The 23963-nt window shown below is 42.3% G+C and overlaps 1 protein-coding gene across 2 annotated transcripts in view; it reads right to left on the reverse strand.

The window, feature by feature from the left end:
- Positions 1 to 23963, reverse strand: part of CNTN6 (contactin 6) — a 331006-nt gene that overhangs the window by 178158 nt on the left and 128885 nt on the right. For both annotated transcript variants that reach the window (XM_016190506.2, XM_060180342.1), the window contains exon 3: positions 4558 to 4684. In XM_016190506.2, the coding sequence (XP_016045992.1) occupies positions 4558 to 4684 (127 nt within the window). The remainder of the gene's footprint in view (positions 1 to 4557; positions 4685 to 23963) is intronic.

A 23963-nucleotide genomic window follows, 5' to 3' on the forward strand; every position in this document is an offset into this window, starting at 1 on the left:
TCTTGTGTCAAGATTATTACCACTGGGGGGCATGCTTGATGTTCTTGGATCTTGGCAGGTGTGTGTGTGTGTGTGTGTGTGTTGTTTCTTAAAAGGGCTTGCTTCTAGATTTATCCCTATACTTACAAGGAAAATCCCAAACTCCAAATTTCTGACATTCTACTGGATGACTGAAATGGGTACTAATTTTATAAATGTTTGTTTGTTTTAAACTAGAGTCCTGATCAACTCTGGCTTATGGTAGTGCCAGGGATTGAACCTGGGACCTCAGAGCCTCAGGCATGAGAGTCTGTTGCACAAACAGCTAGCCTATCTCTCTGGCCCCATGTGTGCACTGTGATGCCAGTGTCTAAGACCTGAATTTGACAGTCCTTAGCCCTGCATTTTGCCAGCAACCATTTGCATAACAGTATAGATCTTTACCCCTGTGGATTGTTAAGAACAAATGAGGAAATGAGTGAAAAGGGAAAAGGGCAAAAGTGACTACTTGACTGTTAGGAGTTTTATTCAAGAACATGTCCCTACATAGAAGAAAAAATTCACGACTCAGATGGAGGAGAACAGAGACCCTTCCTGTAATCCAGAGAGGTGTCAAAAATCTCTAAAATTTCAAATCCCCCCCTTTTTTTTTGGTATCCTAGGGAAAAAAGATCTAGGGTATATCACTTCATTCTCCAAATTAAAATCCATAGTCAGAGTTGGGACTAAGCTCACTGATATTTAGTGATTATCAACTTTTCAGGTATGAGCAACCCTACCCAAAGACCATCTTTTTGTTAGGTTACCCATTTTCCTTCCATTCAGGAATATTTCTGGCTAGAATTTAATTCTCATGAGTGACTAATCTTTGAAAGAATCAAGACTGATCCTTTCCCTAACATTTCTAAATCTTCTCTTTTTACCAAAATTCTTCTCATGAAGGTGCAGAAAGTGGAAGGTTCTCCACCTGAATCTGCTTTTATTTAAACTGTTTTCAGATTATCTCACTCACGGACAGAAGTTGAGAAATAAGAACAGAAAGGAGAAACAGGAAGTAACACTTGATTGGGTTTGGTGTACGGCCCCAAAGCAAAGTTGGTGGGGTGGTGGTGGCTTTCAGGTCGTGGTGCATGATGGTGGAAAAGGACCTAGGCTAGGAATAACAGTGTCTTTCAGAAAATTGAGAAATTTTACCCAAGTACCGACAATTATATTTACTGTAAACTACCAGTCCTCTGATAGTTTACAATTAAAAATAAAAAAACAACCAAAACCTCAGTTTTAAATATCAGTTATTTTTCTTTCAGGAGAGTTCACATGGAAACAGAATTTACCAAGAGAAAGCGTACACGTCATAAAAATAAGCCACACTTTCACTTGCTGGCTGAAGAAACTGATGTGGAGAAAGAGATGATTATCCCAAGTCACCCAGGGAGAGGCCTGTGGCTTGAAGTGACAATCAGAGCTGTAAGGCCAGGTCTTTTTTCTATGGTCCACACTGTCCAACCAGCACCAGGCAGAAGAGTGACATTGTATCTCAAGAACCCAGTGATGTTAGAATCCCAATTCTTTTTTTAATTAAAATGTTTACTTATGTATTGGAGACAAAAAGAAACTGAGAAAGGAAAGGGAGACAGAGGGAAAGAAAAAGGGAGACACCTATAGCCCTGCTTCATCACTTGTGAGAAGCTTTCCCCTGCTCGTGGGGACCAGGGACTTGAACACAGGTCCTTGTACATTGTAACATGTGTGCTCTACCAGGTGTGCCACCACCCAGCCCCCAAATGCCAATTCTTAAAATGTTCCTTTATTTCACCTATGCGCGCGCGCGCACACACACACACACACACACACACACACACACACAAACTTAAAGTCAGTCTGGGTTTTTTAAATAAAATTTAAGTTCCTAGAAAAGATCATATTAAAACTAAAATTTTCCCATTTTGTGGTTCATTTGCAGGTTGGAAATACCTCTGCCCTTTGCTTTATTATCGAGGAAATTGGGTTAGAGTCTGACATTTAAGCATTCAAAACTGAACTCTCATTCTATTTCCAGAGATTTGCCTATGAGGACTCAGTGCTTTCATATTAGTTTAGCAAGGTTCTAGGAGTTGGAGTAAGAAGCTGATTCACCCCTCTTTAACCCAATTTACAAGCACTGTGAAGACAAAGTCCATTTAGTATCACTGGGATCGTGTCCCTTACCAACATACTTTTTCATCAGGTTTTCTATTTCTCTGTCTTTATAAAGCAGTCGATCTTTTACGTGGTTGACTGAGTGATCTCACTTAAAGCTTGCAGAAGTTTCTTCATCTATATGGATTTATATATTCTTCCTTTCTGCTAAATGATCTCACCACCTTGTATGTTCCAATTGACTCTCAGAAATAAAGCCAATGACGTCAAGTACTGAATTAAATATTTTGTAACCCAATTTTTATGTATTTGATGATATGTAAATGATACAAGGAAGCTCATTTTTAGGAGAAATAAATGAACATGCAAACTCAGTTGAGTGGAGCATTTATAAAGTGCATGGCATCCTCTAACAGGAGTTTCTCTGGTGTAAACTTCCTAGAAAGCATTAGTAGAGAAACAAGAAGACACTTTTTTTTTTAACTTTTGCTATATAAAAAAAATAATAAATAAATAAAAGATGCTAGATTTGGTGTGCCAAAATACCAGATTAGGGAAAGTTACCTTTAGCTTTCAAGTCATTTTACTAATTAATGGAGGTAAGTTTAAGATCATGGTAATTATGCTTCTAGTACAATATTTTAATGCAATAGAAAACTAGGGAAAATCAGCTTGTTTTGCCAATAGGAACCAACATTACTTCTTTTGTGAAAAGACTCAATTTCAGTGATAAGAACTAATTTTAAAACATTTTTTTTTTTGCCTCCAGGGTTATTGCCAGGGCTCGGTGACTGCACCACGAATCCACTGCTCCTGGAGGCCATTTTTTTCCTTTTGTTACTCTCGTTTTACCATTGTTGTGGTTATTATTATCATTGTTATTGATGTCATTGTTGTTGGATAGGACAGAGAGAAATGGAGAGAGGAGGGGAAGATAGAGGGAGAGAAAGAGAGACACCTGCAGACCTGCTTCACCGCCTGTGAAGCGACTCCCCTGCAGGTGGGGAGCCGGGGGCTCGAACCGGGAGCTTTCTGCCGGTCCTTGCGCTTTGCGCCATGTGCACTTAACCCACTGCGCTGCTGCCCGACCCCCATTTTAAGACATTTTTAAAGCTTAAATCTACATTAGTAATTTGAATACATTTTGCCTTTTCTTATATTCACACTGCAGGTATAATATGTACCAACAAAATGTACTTACATTTACACATAAGAAATAGACATATAAAAATTGTGAATTCCACCCACAATATGTTTCAAAATATGACTTCACTGCAATCTTATAAGAACAAAACCATTACCAACCTTTGCTCCAAGCCAATTCATATCTGATATGTAAGAAAAAGAACTTTTATTTGGGGTATGTAGAAAAAATGTATTTGTTTTTGTTTTGGAGATGTAGTGTCTTAAGGAGTCAAGCAGTGGCACAACTGGTTACGCATACATATTACAGTGGCCAAGGATCCAGGTTCAAGGCCCTGGTCCCCACCTGCAGGGGGAATGCTTCAGAGTGGTGAAGTAAGGCTGCATGTGTCTCTCTTACCTCTCTCCCTATCTATTTCCCCTGCCTCTCTCCATTGCTCTCTATATCCAACAATAAATAAATAACCAAAGAAATAAAAAGAAAAGATCAAGAAGCTTGTATTTTATTTTATTTATTTTTTATTGCCACCAGGGTTATGCTGGGGTCAGGTGCTGGCACTACCTATTAGTCATCTGCTTTGGGCAGCCATATTTTTCTCTTTCTAATTTTTTTTTTATTTGGTAGGACAGAAAGAAATTGAGACGGGATGGTGTGGAAATAGAGAGGGAGAGAAAGACAGACACCTACAGACCTGCTTCACCACTGGAGAAGTGGACCTCCGACAGGTGGGAAGCAGGGGCTCGAACCAGGGCCCTTGCATGCTTGGTAATATGTATACTTAACTGTGTGTACACTGGCTGGCGCCCAAGGAGCTTGTGTTTTATAGTCTTTCAAATTTTAAAAAATGAATATTTTCATTTCTTATGCTTTTCCTTTATCCTCGTTTATCTTTATTCCCTCCTCCCTCCCTCTCTTCAATCTTTCCCTTTCTTCTGTGCTTTTTTCTCCCTTCCTGTTTTTCCTTCCTTCTTTCCTCCCTCCTTCCATTTACCCCTCCCTTCTTTCTTTCCTCCCTTCCTCTATTGTCCTTTTATTCTCTCCCCCACCCTCTTCCTCTCTCTGCCCACCTCCAATCTCTAGCATAATAAACAGGGCAGCATTGTGAGTGTTAGCCCTGGGGGTGGGGGTGGGCTGTTTTGCTGGAATGTTTCATAAGAACGTACTTGGGGGCCACATGTGTGTTTATCTCCATCTGAGTAGTGGGCACATCCCTGCGTGCACCACTGAGAATCTGTATCCTCAGGCCCAGTAGCCTGCATGAGATCTGCCTCAAAGACAGCAGGCTGCACCCTTACCTATAGTGAGGTAGAGGGGAGCCGTGGGCAGCACAGTTCAAGATGACTTCAGACTGGGATGAATCCAGGGGGAAGATGACATCCTGTGGCTCCTGGGTGAAAGTAGGGGGGCTCAGAGGACCCTCACCTGGAAAGAGGAAAGAACAGTGTCACCTGTGAAATAGACAGCCTGCTGCAGAAGGGAGTGGGCATCAGTCTCCCAGACCCTGGATCCTGTGCGTAAACATTGTCAGCCAGAACAGTATCGATCAGACACTGAATTCTTCAAGAACAGTGCAGAAAGGTCCGTGCCTTCAAATTATTTAGAATAAGGTTGCAAACTGGTGAGACTCACCCCCAAATGACATGGAGTGTGTCTTCCCTGTGACGGGCATTCTCTGTCTAGCCACAGCAATTCCACCAAGGCCAGCAGGCGCACCCTGCTTTAGTGCTAAAAGCTGATTCGCAATCCCATGCCACCATTTTCCTATCAAAAGCTCTTTGGCCTATGAACCCGGATATCATTTGACAGCCACGTCTTCTCAGCCTTGTCTGAAGTTGGCTGTGGAGCTGCCCACCAGACTCTCTTGCTTTTGTTCCTGATGACTCTGCATCCTGTGGGCAGGGACTTTGAGACACTGAACTCAGGTGTCACTTGCACATGTTCCTGTCAGTGTGGAGAGTTACAGCTTCTTATTTCAGGAGAGCAGGACAATATACCTTTGATGGCCAAGCTGTTGCTGAAATGGTCACAGAGACCTTATAAGTGGTTTGTCTTGTTCAATCAAAACATCTCTCTCATTGCCAGAACTCTTCCAGATTTTCTGGTGTGGAAATGTTTCTAGAAACATCTTGTATGGGCCTTGCCCAAGTCCTGGAAGTGGTACTCTTTCTATGAAAACATGTTTCCTCTAATTGAGGAATGGTGTTTAGAACTATCTGCATGTTAAATTGCTCATTATTCCTCTTCTGAGATCCTCCTGTTTGTGTGTGTGTGTGTGTTTTATATCTATAAATAAATATAATTATATGTACATACATTTCTATTCTATACTTCTACCTGTACTGTGTATAGATTGTATACATATGAATACCTATAATTATATATTTTCTTTTTAAAAGATATAATTGATTGATAACAGAGAAAGAACCAAAGCATCATTCTTGTCTATGCAGTACCAGGAATTGAATTCAGGACCTCACCCATATAAGTCTTGTACTCTACAACTGTGCTACCTCTTGGCTGCTATAATTATCTTTATTTTTTTAAATCGCCACAAGGTTATTACTGGGACTCTGTGCAAGCACTGGAAATATGCCTCTTCCAGCAGTCTTCTTTTTCTTTCTTTCTATTTTATTTGATAGGATGAGAAAAGTTGAGGGTCAAGAGGGATACAAGGAGGGAGAGAGATAGATACCTGTAGACCTGCTTCTCTGCTCATCAAGCTTCCCTCTTGCAGGTGAGGATCAGGGCTTGAACCCAGGTCCTTGTGCACGGTAATATGTGCTCTCAACCGTGTGTACCACCACTCAGCCCCCATAGTTATCTGCTTATATTAAAATTATTAAAATCTGTGTTTCACGTGTGCCTGTGCAGGCTTTACATTGTCATTGTGTTTCTAGCCCTGCCCTCCCACTCCCTGCAGAGACGAAAGGTGGGTTGAGCCCAGCTTCTTCCACCATCTGCTCAGCTGAGACCCCAGTCCCGTCCTCTCTGCGTGAACATGCTTGGCCATGTCCTGGCACAGACCTCAGCTGCTTTGCCTCTCACACATGAACACCCTTTTTACCTGCACAGGTTCTGAGCCTGTGTCTCCCCCACACATGCCCAACTGCTGGCTCCCCATTGCCTGTCAGCTGCGCATCCTTGGGAGTGTCTTGTGTGAGGATCTGCTCACCCTGCTGGAGCCTCGGACATTGAACACTGTCTGTTTCAGAAGAGAGACATCTCACCTTCCTCAGGATCAAGCCCTCACCCTAGATCCCTCCTTTCCACTGAAATAGAAACCAAAAGCAAAGAGAGAGAAACACTGGGTGTTGAGATAAGGATCAGAATATCTCTCCTCCAGCACTTCCTCAGCTTACAAAACAAAGAGACTTAGGGCATGTTCACCTCCAATCTGCAGAAATGATTAGCCTGGCCTGACAGCTGATGAGAGGGTCCTGACATATCCCTCTCTGCACAGACACTGAGGCTGCTTCTCTATGCAGTTCCTCAAGCCTGAGAACACAAAAAGGAATTAAGGGTAACTATACAAATATATTAACAATAAAAACAAAGTCAATGAATACCAGGGCGTTATGAAAGATACAATTCAAGAGAAAATATAACTCAAGCCCGACCATCTCTCAAAATTGTAGAATAAAGACATGAATTAAAAAAAAGTGAATGGTAAGACAGAAAACATAAATAATAGAACCAGAGAAATTGGGTTACAATTTTCAGGTTACAAATGACAACCAAGACAGCATTACTGAAGAGCTAATAGATCCATTAGAACAGGGAAGAGGGAAAACAGACACTACTTTAAGTCAAATGACTACATAAAGGGAAGGATTGAGATAATGATAACTAATACAGCTGGAAAAGCACAGATAATAAGGTAATTGAAACAAAGGCACTGGGTAAGAAAGGTGGATAAAGATGATCACACACACACACACACACGCACGCACGCACGCACACACATACGCACACACAGATGTTTCTGAAACTGATTCACTTAAGTGTATGAGAAGATACCACCTGTGAAGTGGAAAAATACCCCATATCCAGACCCCTCAACACCCAGGCAGGTGTTAAGAGGTTATTAGTTACCTGCTGACTTTCCAAGTCAAAGAAAGACTGAATATTCAAGCAGGCCGAAGGGTAAATCACTTACAGGACAGGGATGTTCATTTATTTATTTTTTTGCCTCTAGGGTAATGGCTGGGGCTTGGTGCCTGCACTACAAATTCACTGCTCCTGGAGGCCATTTTTCCCATTTTTGTTGCCCTTGTTGTTGTTATTACTGTTGTTGTTATTGGATAGGAAAGAGAGAAATAAAGAGAGGAAGGGAAGACAGAGTGGGAGAGGAAAATACTTGCAGACCTGCTTCACCACTTGTGAAGTGACCCACCTTGCAGATGGGGAGCCTTGTGCTTCCTGCTACATGTGCCTTTAACTCGCCTTGCTACAGCCTGGCCCCCTCAGAGATGTTTATATTTGAAAGACTTCCTGGCTTTCAACACCTTTTGCCATAAAAAAAGGAAGGAAGAACAAACTTCAAGGAGTAAATAACATAGTTTGATTAATCTTAACAAAATAATTAAAATTATGCAGTTAAAGTTGGACCAACATACAGAGCTCATGGATTTAAAAAAGGGGGGGGATTTCTTGAAGGTGGAGCACAGATGTAAATGCATGATGTCATAGGTTCAATCCCATCACCACATATGCCTGAGCTGAGCAGTGAGCTGTTCTTATTCTCTCTCTCTCTTTCTCTCTCATAAAAGAAAGTTAAAAGTAAAATGAAAGAATAAAAAAATAGCATAATATACAATAAAGCCATTAAGTATAAAACTAATAACTAAGACTTATGCCAATTGTAGTTACAGACAGAATACAAGGTCATAGGTTTGGATAATATAAAAATTAACAGCATAAACAGAAAATTTAGGAGTGAGAAAATACAGTTGGAAATATGTGATTCTTTTTAAAAAGATTGTCAAAAAATATTTATTTCCTTTTTGTTGCCCTTGTTGTTTTTATTGTTGTTGTTGTTATTGATGTCGTCGTTGTTGGATAGGACAGAGAGAAATGGAAAGAGGAGGAGAAGACAGAGATGAGGAGAGGAAGACAGACACCTGCAGACCTGCTTCCTGCTTGTGAAGTGACTCTCCTGCAGGTGGGGAGCCAGGGGCTCGAACTGGGATTTTCACATTGGTCCTTGTGCTTTGTGCCACGTGTGCTTAACCCGCTGCACTACCACCCGATTCCTGGAAATATGTGCTTTTATAGCTATAAAGGCAATAGACTATATATATTTGTTTACAGATACATATAAATAAATATGTATATTAGCACTTACACATTTCAATTTCTTCACTCCTATTTTTTATTCATATTATTCATTTAAATTATTCAATTCAGAGTAAATATATATCATAAAAATCATGCTCTTCTTTTTGTAGAATGTTTTATTCTTCGCCCTGAAAGGAATTTTGTATTTATTCATTTACTTATTGCTTCATCACTCTAGGATAACTTTTTCAGATGAGAATGAGACAGAGAAGCAGACAGAGGGGAAAAGAAACAGCAGCACTGAATATTACTTTAGTGCAATGGGGGAGGGACTGGAACCTGGGTCACATCCAGGACAAAGCACTGCACTCTTTGATAAGCTATTCTGTTGATAAGCTCACTCTTTCTTAAATCACAGTAGTAGTGAGTGGCATTTTTCACCCTTAGAGAAACATAGTAAAAAAATTGGGGGGAAAAAAAAACAAGCCTCTACTGTCTCAAAATCTCAAAATTATCTTTATTTTAACTTTCTTATTGCTAAACTAAAAAAGAAAAGTATCATATTAAATGTAGCATCCATGTGAAAGCAACTACCAGATGGTTTCACTTGTATGTGGCATCTAGAGATTCGATTCACATGAACTTGCAGACAAACAAACAAAAATGCAAAAACAGAAGCAAGTCAATTATTTCTGAGACTTCTGAGAACTATGGTGGTTATCACTGGGAGGTGGGAGGGTGAGGACACAGAAATTTGTGGTGGTGTGGTGTGGAACTAGATATTGTAATCTTACAATCTTGTAAAATACTACTAAATACTAATTACAAAATTTGAAAAATTTGTTAATCTCTCTATCTGCATATTAATTTATCTTCTCTCTACTTAAATGTATGGAAGAATGACTGAAATTTCAGCAAATTTTAATTTGGGAGAGAATTTCATTTTGATTATAAATTTTCATTTTCTTTGCATAATATTTACATTCTGATTCTTGAAATTATGCATGCACTGTGTGAAAAGAGGATTAACTGATTTGTTTAATGAAGAAAAGAGACATGAAGCAGATAAACTGAGAGAGCTGGTGGTAAATTATGAGAGCTCTTTCTATTTATTTCTGTAAATTTTTACAAGTTAAAAATTCCAGCGAAATATCACAGTGGTTTGTAGAACAGACTTTCAAGCCTAAGTGTGGGAGGTCTAGGGTTCAATCCCCAGCACCACTACAAGCCTGAGTTGAGCAGTAGTCTGGTCAAAAGAGAAAGAGAAATTTAAAATTCCTTCACCTTCCTAACCCAACAAAAGAAAACCTTACTACAATAGTGCATACTCCTTCTTTTCTTGTCACTCAGAGAAAAGGATTTCATGTAGCCCTACAATTGTGTTGTGACTTGGCTTAGTGACTTTGATATTTAAGAGAGAGATTGTGATATTAATTCTGGGAACCTTTGCATATATCAGTGAACTAATTAAATCTCAGATATATATATATATATATTTTTTAATGTTATTTTTTTCTTTTTTTAATATTTATTTTTATTTATTTATTCCCTTTTGTTGCCCTTGTTGTTTTTATTGTTGTAGTTATTATCGTTGTTGTTGTTGTTGGATAGGACAGAGAGAAATGGAGAGAGGAGGGGAAGACAGAGAGGAGGAGAGAGAAAAATAGACACCTGCAGACCTGCTTCACCGCCTGTGAAGTGACTGCCCTGCAGGTGGGGAGCCGGGGCTCGAACCGGGATCCTTATGCCGGTCCTTGTGCTTTGCGCCACCTGCGCTTAACCCGCTGCGCTACAGCCTGACTTCCTCAGAGATATTTTCTATGAAGCACATACTCTCCCCACTGGGTAGAAATTAAAAATGACGAAGCCACCTTCTTTTTTTGTTTAATTTTTTATATTGCTTTAATACTGATTTACAAAACTATGAGATAATGGGTGTATAATTTCATTCAGTTCCCACCATTAGAGTTCTGTGACTCCTCCATTGGAAACTATTGTAGTTCTCCCAAGGTCACTGATATGGGCTGATGCTATTAACTATCTATATATATCTTTGTGTATATACATCACCCCCACCCCCTTTTTCAATGGTCCTGTCTTCACTTCCTTTCTAAGTCATCCTTACACCTATTACTACTTCCTGGTATCTTTCCTTTTTTCCTCTTCTCTCTCAGAAAAGAGAAACAGGCTGGCTTCCTCTGGTGTTTTTCAGATTTACTTCCCTTTCATTGATGGTATAAAAACAAGACTCCTGGTGACAAATGCTTCAGGTCCTGTTGGAATGGGGTATTGGTTTATTTACCCTATCATTTAAATTTTTTGGTCCCTCTGGGAGTATGGACCAAAATTCTTTCTGGGGTGTAGAAGGTGGGAGTTCTGGTGAAGTCTCCTTTGACACCTCATCTTGGATGGAACTTGAAACAATCATGTGAAGTGAGATAATGCAGAAAGAGAAGGATGGATATGAGACCATCTCACTCATAGGCAGAACTTGAAAAACAAAAGCAGAAAGAGGAAGCACAGAGTAAAACTTGTACTGGGTTTGACACCAAAGCAAAGAACTCTGGGATGGGAGGGCAGAAAGAAGGACAGAAGAAAGGGATGAGGGGCTTTGGGGTCCTAGTGCATGCTGGTGGGAAAGGACCACAGTTGGAGGTAAGAGTGCTCTGTAGACACTTGTCCTAGTAAGATGAGAAATTTCACCCAGGTGCCAGGAACTGTACTGTAAACCATCAATCCACCACCCCCCAGTAAGATGAGAATAAAATAATAATAAAACCAAAGGAAATTTAGCTTGTGTTGAAAGACAGGATGCTTGGCATGGGCACATTATGCACCTTATTTATTCATTTTTATTTGTTATCATCAAATTGTAAGAGCTAGAAGAACTCTAGTGTTTCAAGCTTGTAAAAATGCTTAGCTTATAACTAATTGTTTTGTCTCCAGGCAAATTGTAATTATTTTTCATCCTGTAGTGAAATGTGGAAGTCACAGCACTCCTCTGTTAACTTTTTTTGTACTTCACAAGTCAAGGACAACGTGGCTTTTCTCTACCAGAAGAGCTGAAAAGATGTGACAAAGTGATCTAAGGGACCAAATGCTTTCTCAAATGCTTTTCCTTTAAGGAGGATCAGGGGGTCAGTAAGAGTGTTGGCACCTGGCAACTCTCACAATCAGTGATTAAATAATTGTATTGACAACACCTACCACTATAAAACACCTCTGATGACAATACCACTACTTTACAACAAATGTTTTACTTGGCAGTGAAGTGGGAAACTTTCAGTAGATGCATGCTGAAAAACAGATCTCCTGAATGACCATTAAGAGAATTAGACATTCAAAGAGTCTCTGTCCCACATCCCTTCCTCTCTTACCTTCCAATAAATATCAGAGTGTGGAGTTCTCTTACATTTCTCGAATGTAGGAGAAAATGTGCCATTTTCTAAGAGGTTCAGGATCAACCCTGAATAAGGAGAAGACTGGTGACATCTAAGGCAGTCTGTCCTGGATTTTCTGAGTAGATCACAAGAGTCCTGGTGGAGACCAGCTCTTCCCCTGAGGAGCAGGCTCTCAGAACCTGCTCTGAGTACCTCTCCTCCTCTTGGGCTGATGCTAGACTGAGGTTGGGTGTGCCTTCCCCAGAAGAACTCAGCTGCTATTAAACTCTCTCTCTCCTCCTACCTTGCTCATCTCTCACTCCTCTTCTTCTTTGCTAGATTCCCTTGATATTCCAAGTAGCACAACTTTTCAGGAGTGAAAGAAAAAAGATTTTAGGGAACTCTCCTGCCAATTTACATAGGGTTGGAGGTCTGTGGGTTCCAGGCATGAGATGGCAAGTCCTAAATCTGATTGTGGAGCTCAGAACTGGATTCCCACCACCTGGAGAGCTGATACAGGGAGGCCAAGGCAAAATTATCACCATCATCATCATCATCGTCATCGTCGTCATCATCAGAGGGGCAGGGGAGGGTAACATATCAGCATATTGGAATATGAAGTGGATAATGCTAGCATGTAAGAATCATTGCAGGATGATTGCAGCCGTCTAAGAGGATGCTACATCAGAGACAGAGGTGATGAGAGTGAGAAGGCATAAAGAAAAGGGTGACGTCTCAACTAATGAACCTGGGAGGATGGTGAAGGGGAAAGAAAACATTCACAAATGCTCAGAGTTGCTGTTTTAAAAAATGGAGGGAAAAAGAAAAGGGAAGTGGTGGTGGTCCATAGCTTAAAAGTACTCATGTACACAGGTATTGATTTTAGTTTTGTGCGTTTATTTATTTGACTTTTTAAAGGTAATATTGGCTTACAAGCATTTTGGCTGCACCACTTCGCTTCTTCCACAGCTGTGTTACTGAACCCACCAACAAGAGGCCATCTCTCACCCGTCCCCCACCCCTCATGACCTCTCTCCCTTTCAGATGGCACAGTTACTTATTTTACAGGTCTCTTGGGGCTTAACAGCCAGCATAGTTAATGCAACAACAGAACTCAGAAGTGAGGGAGACAGAGACAGTATCTGACTAATTGTGGCCTTTCAATTCTAATCAAAGAGGATTTAGTTGTGGTGGTGGTTTGACGAGAATACCCTACAGACGTGTGTGAGATTGTTTCACGGATGTCAACCCCCATGTTTATTGCAACATCACCTACAAGAGACAAGGCAAGGAAACAACCCAAGGGTCTATCACAAAACAGAGGGCTAAAGAAAATGCGTGTGTGAATACACACACAACAGAGCATTGTTCCGTCGTAAAAAGAAGGAAGATGGCAAAGGAAAAAGGACAAACACTGTATGACCACACTTATATGAGGATGGGAAAGGGCACAAGCTCGAGGGTACAGGACAAATTGGTTGTTGCAGAGGCCAAGAGAAGTGGGAGAAGGAGAGGAAGGAGGTCAAAGGGTGCACATGTCCTGATGAGAGGTCATGGTTTGCTCCAGCACACACACACACTCACATATACACACACACATTCTCTCTCTCTCTCTCTCTCTCTCTCACACACACACACACACACACACACACACACACACATACCTGTAACTATGCAAGGTGAAGGATGTGTTAGCTCATCTACCTGATAATCACTTTTAAATATCTGAAGATAAATCAAATCACTGTGCTGTTCCCCTTAAGTTTATATATGTTTTATAGCAATTAAAAGTGGTCAAGAGTGTAGGTGGAAATAGATCCATGTTTTATCACTTTATTGAGGGCTTTAATGAGTTGCAGTACAGCTGCTGACACATGGGTACAGTTTTTCATCAATTTGCAGATACCCTGTGATAGGTGTATACAAAACATCTCACCTCAACTTACTTCCTTTTCCACCATCATGCACCTCGACCTCAAAGCTCCCAACCTCAAGGTGTGGCTATGGAGGAGGAGCCATTTCAGATCACATTCCTGATAAACTAAAAAATACAACAAAAAAATCACCTGCAAACTCAACAAAATAAAACCAGGAACTCTCCAGAAATTCACTAAGCCAAAGCCACCAAACCGTAGATACTACTATGATTCCATCCTGAATTCCATGGGCAGAGGACCTCACCAGTGTGTCTTAGAACCTCACCTCTCCAGAGCCCTAGCCCACTAGGGAAAGATAGAAACAGGCTGGGAGTAGGGATCCACCCACCAACGCCTATATCCAGCGGAGAAGCAATTATAGAAGCAAGACCTTCCACCATCTGCACCTCATAAAAACTTTTGGTTTACACAGAAGAGGAGTAAATGTTAAGGGAAAATGACCATTTCTATCAGAACCCAAAGAGAAAAGAAAAAAAAAAAAATGGAAGGACTCTCAGAAGTAGTGGGTGTGACTTAGAAAGAAAGAGAAGACAGGACCATAGGAAAATGAGCAAATATATGTAAATATAGGTAGATAGCTGTAGAAATAATAGTCAATCCATATCTGTGATCTTGGGAGAACTAATGCAGTTTCCAGTGAGGGAATGGAGACACAGAACTCTAGTGGGAAAAATGGGGAATTATACACCTGTCATCTTAGAATTTTATAAGTCAATAATAAAATTTTCTTAAAGCCCCCCTCCCAGCCCCAAACATTCTCCCTGACTGAATTCCCCATATCCTTTGCTTTGGTGCAATGCACCAAACCCTGTCCAAGTTTACTTTGTATTGCCCTTTCCTGCCCTTATTTTCACTTAAAATTATAAAGGAGATCATCCAATATTTATCCTTCTCATTTTGCCTTTTCTTATTTAGCATAATCCCTTCTTCAAGTTTCCATCCAAAATTAGTCAAAGGAGATTATTTCCTGTGTTTTTTTAAACATCATTTTAACAGCTATATACCTACCACAACTTTCTTAGCCACTCCTTTGTTGTTGGGCACCTGGGCTGCTTCCAGGTGCTGTCTATTACAAATCTTGCTGCAATTATATATCCTTAGGCTAGATCCCCAGGAAATGAATTGTTAGGCTATGGGATAGGTCCATTTCTAGCTTTCTGAGAAGTCTCCAGACTGTCTGTCATAGGGGTTGGATGAATTTGCATTCCTGTGGAAATAGCTTTAATTCACAGCACTAATTAGGGTGTAGCTATAGAGTAAAGCTGGGTGATGGGTGGCTTCTCATTCAGGTAAACATCAAGTTAGGGTGACTAAAAACGAAAACACTGGTACTTATTTTTTTCCATAGCACTGCTCAGTTCTGGCTTATGGTGGCACTGGGGATTGAACCTAGTAACTCTAAGACTCATGGGTCTTCTGCATGACCACAATGCTGTCTCCCAGGCCCCACTGGACAGTTCCTACTAGGAAGCTCCTTGGAACACAGTGGACTCCCAGCTATTTTTGTGCAAGTGGCCAAAGTAGAATGCATGGATGGTGGATGCATGAGGAACTCTGAAGGCACTGATAAGATTCAGTTGTTTCACGCCTGTCAGCAACTTGGTGATCTGCAGACAAACCCCAAGTTAGCAGGGACAGGCTCAGCAGCACACAAGCTGTAATGCATGCAAGTGATCCAGAGAGTGTTCACTGCCTTCTGCATCATGCCGTGGGACTCCCAGTTTAAAGCCAAACCAAGTAAGGGCAGGTGAGAGAGCTCACCTGGGAGGGTGCCAGTTTTGTCATGCCTGCAACACAGGCTTCAGTCTAGCCTCCATCACACTGGGGAAGCTTCACGCTGTGGTGATTTTCAACCTATCACCCTCTGTCTCTGTATCTCTCCATCACAAAGTCAGTGTGGAGCGGTGAAGCCATGGTGATGACAATATAAGCTCCACAAGTCACTTGTTTAGCTGTGATAAAGTCCAACATAAGGATAGTCAACTCACTTGTATCAGCCCTCATTCTGCTGGGCTCTCTTCACTCACTGATAAAGCCAAGTAAATACACCAAACACCTTCAAGAAACTCATCATCAAATAAGAGCAACGTTGGTACACACTATGTGCCAAGGATAAAGTTGGACTGGTATATGAATTGTCTTATTTTATCCCTGCAGGAGCCCTGTGAAGTAGATTTTAATAACACAAACGTGAATATAAAGAAATTGAGCTTTAGAGAACTTAAGTAATTCACTCAATATCAAACAGCCAGAGGGTGCGGGATCTAATTTTGAATCCCGCCAATCCCACTGTAGAGCCCATATTCTCAGTCACAAGGATACATAGTCCAAATGAAAGGCAGTATCCAACATTTGGTTCCCACATCCCATTTCACACCCAAAGCAGACAGATAAACTTAGCAGGGAACAGAGAAGGAAATAATTAACTCTACGTACAGGTAGTGGCAGAGTGACAAGAGACAGAGCCTTTGAGCTCTGTTGGAGAAATGAGGAGAGGAGAGCACAGAGTAGACAGATTCTAGAAATATCTTGAGTAACTTTATAAAAATGAGAGGTCTGGCAGTGGTGGGGGTGGTAGACTCAGAAGCACTACGAATCCATCACTTTTGGTGGCCATCCCCCCCCCTTTTTTTTTTCTATTTTATTAGCTAGGACAGATAGAAATTGAACCAAGAGATGGAGATAGAAAGATGTCTACCTGCAAACCTGCTTCTCCACTCATGAAGTGTCCTCTCTGCAAGTGGGGAGCAGGGGCTTGAACCCGGGTCCTTGTGTTTGGTACTATGTGTGCTTAACTTGATGTGCTACCCCCTAGACTCTTTCTCTGTGTCTTTGTATATGGAATTATCAACAAAAAGTAAAAAGGACCTGCCTGGGGCAGTGGTGTCATGCAGACATGAGATTTGAATGCCAATAATAAGCACAAAGAAACAAGGAAACAAACAAAAACTTCTGATGAGGAAGATGAAATCCAATTCCCACAAAACTGACTTTGTCCCATGTCCCTGAGAGCAGGATGTGGTCATCTTTGGGTTCACGGGTCTGCTCATCACACCTGCAAGCCTGGAGCTCAGGAAAGCAGTGTTAGCGGAGGAGATAGTTAGGGTGACCATGTGTTACGGAGTAACATCGAGAAACCAGAACAGTGATAGAATGCTGGCCAGAAGGTCAGAGAGCACCCTTTCCTCATTCTGAGAAAGTTTCTTCTCAAAGTCACAATGAAGCTAAACTTCTTCTAGCGTTTGCCCTTCTTCCGAAGCCAGTCAACAGCATCAGGTTGAGCCTGATGTAAAGTTTCAAGACCTCCTTTGAATCTGGAGAGGTGGCAGTCGTTGACTATGTGGGTCATAGTCTGTCTGTAGACGCAGGGGCAGTTCGGGTCGTCTCTGGCTCCCCAGCGATGGAACATAGCGGCGCACCGGCCATGGCCTGTTCGATAGCGATTGAGGAGGGCCCAATCATAACGTGCCAGGTCAAAGCCGGGTTGACGCTTGCAGGGGTCTGTGATGAGGTGTTTGTTCTTTACCTCAGCTGACTGCCAACTCTGTTTCCAAGAGTCTGGAACAGAGAAGTTCAGTGTAGGTGTAGGGGACCAGATTGGGTGACGAGACGTCAAACATTGGACAGGGTGGGCGAAGATATCCGGGTATATTGGCAGGTCTGGTCGAGTGTAGACGTGGGAAATGAATTTAGATGATGCCACATCCCGACGAATATCTGGCAGGGCAATGTTGCTAAGAACTGGCAGCCATGGAACCGGGGTGGAACGGATGGTTCCAGAAATTACCCTCATGGAGGAATATAATTTGGAATCGACCAAGTGGACATGGGGGCTACAGAACCATACTGGGGCACAGTATTCTGCAGTGGAATAGCATAATGCCAGAGATGATGATCGTAGTGTGGAAGCACTCGTGCCCCATGAGGAGCTGGCCAGTCTTGCAATGATGTTATTCCTCGCCCCCACCGTTGCTGCAGTTTTTATGAGATGTTCGTGAAATGACAGGGTGCGATAACGAGTAACGCCAAGATAGACTGGCTGGGCTTCATGCCGGATTCTCGTATCACCAAGCTGCACATTAAGCTCACGCGAGGCTGAGGCATGGTGTAGATGGAAAACAGATGATGCCGTTTTTGCAGTGCTAGGGATTAGTCGCCATTTTTTACAGTAATCAGATATCAGAGACATGTCTTTCGTGAGTGTTTCCTCGAGGATGTCAAACTTGGATGCCTGAGTTGCACAGCAGATGTCATCGGCATAGATGAACTTCCTTGAAGAAGTTTCTGGGAGGTCATTGATGTTAATATTAAATAGCGTAGGAGCCAGAACAGAGCCCTGGGGGAGGCCACTTGAGACAAGTCTCCATCTGCTAGACTTGTCACCCAGATGCACCTGGAATCTTCTGTTTTGGAGAAGAAACGATATAGTGTTGGCCACCCATGGAGGCAGGCATCTTGAGGTCTTGACTAGGAGACCACGGTGCCAGACCGTGTCATAGGCTGCTGTGAGATCAACAAAGATAGCACCCGTCTTTAAATTCTTCTGGAATCCATTTTCAATGTAAGTTGAGAGGGCCAGGGCTTGTTCGCAGGTAGATCTTCCTGGGCGGAAACCAGCTTGGGCGGGTGATAGGAATTTCTCTGTAAGAGGAGAAATACGTGACAGAAGCAGCCTCTCAAGGAGTTTGTAACACACGGAGAGGAGAGAAATTAGTCTATAGCTGGCGGCCAGTGTTGGGTCTTTCTTTGGTTTCAAAACTGCTATTATCTTCACAAGACGCCAAATTTTGGGCATAGATTCGGAGTCCAAGATGTGGGACAGGAATGTAGTGAGCCACTTCTTTGCCGCGGTGCCCAAGTTAAGAATGAGTTCTGGGGTGATGTTATCATAGCCAGCAGCCGTTCCTGGTTTAACCCTCTTCAAAGCGTCTTCCAGTTCAGACAGTGTAAAGGGAGAGAGTTTTGGAGATGGACAAGATAAACGGAAGTGGGATGACCACTCATGGGAAATTTCTCTTTTCCAGACTGGGTCGATCTTAGCACGTCCAACTTGAGTTAGGTGACTGGCCACTGAGTTTGGAGATACGGGAGGATGGGAGACAGGAGAGGGTTGGCTACTGGCACCCAGACTATGAAGAAGCTTCCAGGCCTTCCTACTTGAGTGGGTGAAGTTCAGACTTTCCGTGAGTTTTTGCCAGTGGGCTTGGCGTGTTGCATCCAGGGAGGCAAAGATGGTCGGCCACATCTGGGTCGCCCGACTCATCATACTGCTTTAGTAGTTGCTCGCATTCAGCATCAAGACAAGGCATATAGTTAGCACGTCTCCCATGAGGAATAGCTTGGGAAGCTGCTTTGGCAGAAGCACCTGTAGGAATCTTCAGAGGGGATAGAGTTAATTGGAATTGCAGGAATGGATTTGTTGGTAAGATCACTGAACAGACGCCAGTTGGCTTTCCTAAAGTTCCATCTTAGTTTCTCCGAGCACAGAATCAGTGGGAGCTGGAGACCAATGTGGATGATAGCTGGGCAGTGATGACTGTGTGGGAAGATCTTGAGAACTTGTCTCGTAGCAGGAAAGGGTTGGCCGTTGACTGTGCTAATCCAGCACAGGTTGGGTGACGAGTCTTTATTCCATCTAGCACTGTGAAAAGAGCCTGGCTGTTTGGGGTCCTATAATAGGGAGAGGTCATTCGCTGAAGCCCAGTCGGCTAAGATAGAGCCGTCAGCACGAGTGGAGGAATATCCCCAGTCTTGGTGATGACTATTAAAGTCTCCAACGTAAACAGCTGGGTGATTCGGGCTAGGCAGGACCTCATTATCCCATGAGGCACTGGGAGGCTTATATATGTTGACAAGCTGAATAGTTCCAATAGTAATGGAGTCGTAGAAGGTCGAAGAGGCCGTATGGTAAACGTCCGCAAGATACAATTTGGCGTAGATGGCTCGCCCGTGTTTAGGATGGAGATTATAGCATATTAAATCGAATCCACTGATGGTGAATCGAGCAGCTTCATCGACTGCTATATGTGTTTCTTGTAGGCAAATAACATCTGCCTGATGCTGTATCGCCAATTGACCAATAAGAACGTGTTTGGCAAAGGACAGCCCCTCAACATTAAGTTGGAGGACTCGAAGAGCAGGACCAACAGCTTGAAAGCTGTCAGGAGCTGCTTGTTGCTGGCTTTGAAAGTGACTGGGATCCATGTGGATTCAGTCAGCTAGGAAGGATCGTCAGTTTCCCCAACGAATGGGTACTCACGGGATGCACCACAGGAAGGTCGATCCAATACATTCCAAAGCTAAACTGAGGAGCAGAATCACGAGAAGTCAGAGTGCAGAGACAGAGAGATGGAGAACAGGATTGATGGGGCAGTACCCAGATATGTAGTCTCTGTGTGTCTGTTTCTGTCTTTTAGGGTGAAAGACACTCTGCTGTTTGCTTCTGGGCCAGCTGCCAGGTGAACTCACATCTTCTCTTTAAAATCCCTGGGTTTTTGACTCCATAAGCACCCTCTCCCTCCCTCTCAATTTAGAACATTTCAACTTTGATCTTTCAGAAAGACCAGCCTACTGTCAAAGTACACAAAAGCCCCTAAAAGTATTCTCCTAAAAGTCCCAGAGCAGAGATGGGAGAAAACCCTAGAAGCCTATTATTACTATGGGTCTATCAAGCTGACAGGGGTTGGGGTGGTGTGGAGGAGGAAATGGGGTGATGGGGGTGTGTGAGATAACACTGCATTGGGTTTCTTGTATATGTATATCCACAAGAAACCAAAAGAATGTTTGGAAAAAGAAAATAAATAACCAAGGGGAAAGAAAAAAGAAAACAAAATGTGTATGCAAATGGTAAACTCAGACAGCCCCACAGAAAAGTCTCTGATGAGAAAGGATATGGCCAAGGTGTCATGAGGTCACACAAGGCAGGCGGCTCAGCCCTGCTCTATGCTCTATGCTTCTGTCAATCTGGGTGTCTTCATGGAATTGGCAGCATGGAATAAGTGTCATGGGGGCCTGGTATGGAACACTCGGTGGATAGGATACCCCCTTCCCAGCAACTTGTCTCTGCCTTCTGCTCTCGAGGCTTGACTTCCATCTCAGATTCCAGCCACGTCTCTTGGCTGAACTCTGTGCCGGGCAAAAATGCCACTCGATTTGTCAGAAAAGGCTTGCCCTTTCTGAGACCAGTTTGATGAAGTTTTATCAGCTCATATCTCTCGCTCCTTATTACTGTCTGCGAAGATCTAGCCTGCAGCCATGGGGCCACGCCTCCTCCCCTTCCCTTATGATTTCCTGCTTCTTTCTCTCCTCTCAGGCCTGTGTTTGTATTTTTTGCTTCTGTCTGTCGGCAACTCTGAAACTTTTTTTTTTTAGCTATTGTTTTTCTTGTGCCCATTTAAAACTCATTTAGATAGATAGTTCTATTTTTCCCCAACTTTTCACAGGGAAAGTTTCTTTTTTTTTAAATTAAAAAAATTTCTGAATCCTTATTTATTTATTTGTTGGATAGAGATAACCAGATTGAGTGGGAAAGGGGAGTTAGAGAGAGAGAGAGAGAATGGTCTGGGAGATGGCACAGATAAAAGGTTGAACTCTCAAGCATGAGGTCCTGAGTTCCATCCCTGGCAGCACATGTACCAGAGTGATGTCTGGACCTTTCTCTCCTCTCCTATCTCTCTCATTAGGAAATAAATAAAAGTATTAACAAAGAGAGACAGAGAGACACCTGCAGCATTGCTTCACCACTTGCAAAGCTTTCCCCCTGCAGGTGGGATCCGGGGTCTCAAACCTGAGTCCTTGTGCATTGTACCTTGTGTGCTCAACCAGGTGCACCACCACAAAGTCTAGGAAGGTTTCTTATAAATTAGGACAGTTGGTGGATAACAACCTCACCTGCCTTGTGGCAGGATACAATCTCTCATCAAAGGGGGATCTCTCTTCTCAGATCACCGGTATGGAAAAAACATTCCTGTCTAGGTCTCTCTTCCCGAATCAGCGTGAAATTTCTGACACACTGTGATCACACCCGTCTCAAGTCGAATATAAGGGAAGGAAATGGAACCGTGGCCTGATTTTTCTGGATTGTCTTCCTCCCAAGACAGGGGGAACTTAGGGAGATAGCAAATGCAAGATCTCTCTCTGTCTTTCACACTCTAATTGACAGGACTTTTGCTTGTTTGTTGTGTGAACGAGGAAACACCTTGATTCCCTGTGTGAGAGAAGCCCCTGACATGTTCTGTTGATCCTTTCAAGATTCCACCAGCACTGAATTTGGGGCCCTGCTTTTCTTCTCTGCTGTCATCTTTGCGCATCCTTTCTCCAGTGATATTACCTTACAGACACTTTACCCACTGTGCTCTCTCCCCTCATTCTGTTCATGCTTCTCTCTATACTCTCGCTCAGCCTGAGATGTTCATCACACGGAGCAATGACACAGCAGGAATCTGTGGCTCATGCCACATTGTAGCCTGCACTGGCCAGGACACAGGAAAAAAATTATCTCCTTAATTTAAGTTTATCATTTATGCCCATGCAAAAATAATAGCTCTCATTATGAAATGTTTATAAAATGCATTCATATAATGCAAAAAAATCTCTTCCAAAAAATAACAACTACCAGCAAGAGTAGTGCCTATAATTGGTAATTCCAGTCTATTATTATTATTACTGTTGTTGTTGTTATTATAGAGTCAGAGAGAAATTGAGAAGGGAGGGGAAGGCAGAGAGAGAAAGAGAGACACCTGCAGAACTGTTTCACCACTTGTGAACCTTTCTCCTGTCGGGGGAGCAGGGGCTTGAACCTGTCCTTACACATCGCCCTCCCCTCTTTTTTTAATGCTAGGCTGTCAACTTATAATCGCTTAGCTCATTCAGTTAAAAAGACAACTCGAGCTACTAACTGCCACTAGTGAAATTTTACTTTTAAAGGAACTGTAGACTTGGAAGACCTCATAATAATCTGTCACGGAGCTTTTTTTTTGTTGTTTAAATGAAAAGGTTTACATAGTACCACAGTTTGGTTTTATGTTACACATAATGTAGTGATCAAGTGCCTTGCTATATTTATAATTACTCCTTTAGCAATTTCCCGGAAGCAGAATCTGCGACCCTATAATAATTAGCATGTGGGGAGCTGGGTGGTGACATACCCAGTCAAGCACACATGTTACTGAGCACGAGTACTTGGGTTTGAGCAGCGAAGCAGGTCTTCCAGTGTCTATCTTTCCTCCCCCATTTCTTTCTTTTATTATTAAAATTTTTATTATCTTTATTTATTGGATAGAGAAAGCCAGACATTAGAAGGGAAGGGGGCTATAGAAAGGGGAAGGGACACACAGACACCTGAAACTCTGCTTCACCACTCACAAAACTTTTCCCCTGTAGGTGGGGACTGGTGACTCGAACCTGGGTCCTTGCACAGTGTAATGGGTGCACTTAAGCAGATGCACCACCACCCTGCCCCTTCCCCTTTCCCTTCCCCCTTTCCCTTTCCCTTCCCCTCCCCCCTTTCTTTCTACCTCTCCATCCTCTTTCAATTTCTCTCTGTCCTATCTAATTAGAAAAAAAAAAAGGGGGGAAAATGGCCATGGAGAGGAGTGGATTCATAGTGCCATCACTGAGTCCCTGAGTCCCTGTGATAACTCTGGTGGCAATTAGGAAAAAAAAAAAAAAGATTAACGTGGTGTTCTGTTGATGACTATTGATTATTTTCTTTAACTTTTAAAAATATCTCTATTGGATAAAATAAGCATGTAGGCTCTTTGCATTGAAAACACCTACCCTGACTTAACCAGATCCCACAGATGAAAATTAACAGTCATATGACTTACTACTCAGCAATGAAGAAAAGTGATATTCTGGCCTTTGGGATAAAATGGATGGAATTGGAGTTTGAGGTGGCAAAGTGAGAAAAGAAGACAATTACTGCCACATGTGTCGAATTTCTTTTTTGTGTTGTATTTTATCACTGATTTTAAAAAATTAGTGATTTAATAATACTGTATGAGTTTATAAAGTGGTAGTGGCACTCCATACCACTCCTACCACTGATGTTCTGTGCTCCCACCTCCTCAGTGCTAACTACTGGTTTTCCCAAAGTCTTAGAGATGG

This window comes from Erinaceus europaeus, chromosome 21 (assembly GCF_950295315.1).
Source record: "Erinaceus europaeus chromosome 21, mEriEur2.1, whole genome shotgun sequence".
NCBI classification, from domain to species: Eukaryota; Metazoa; Chordata; class Mammalia; order Eulipotyphla; family Erinaceidae; genus Erinaceus; species Erinaceus europaeus.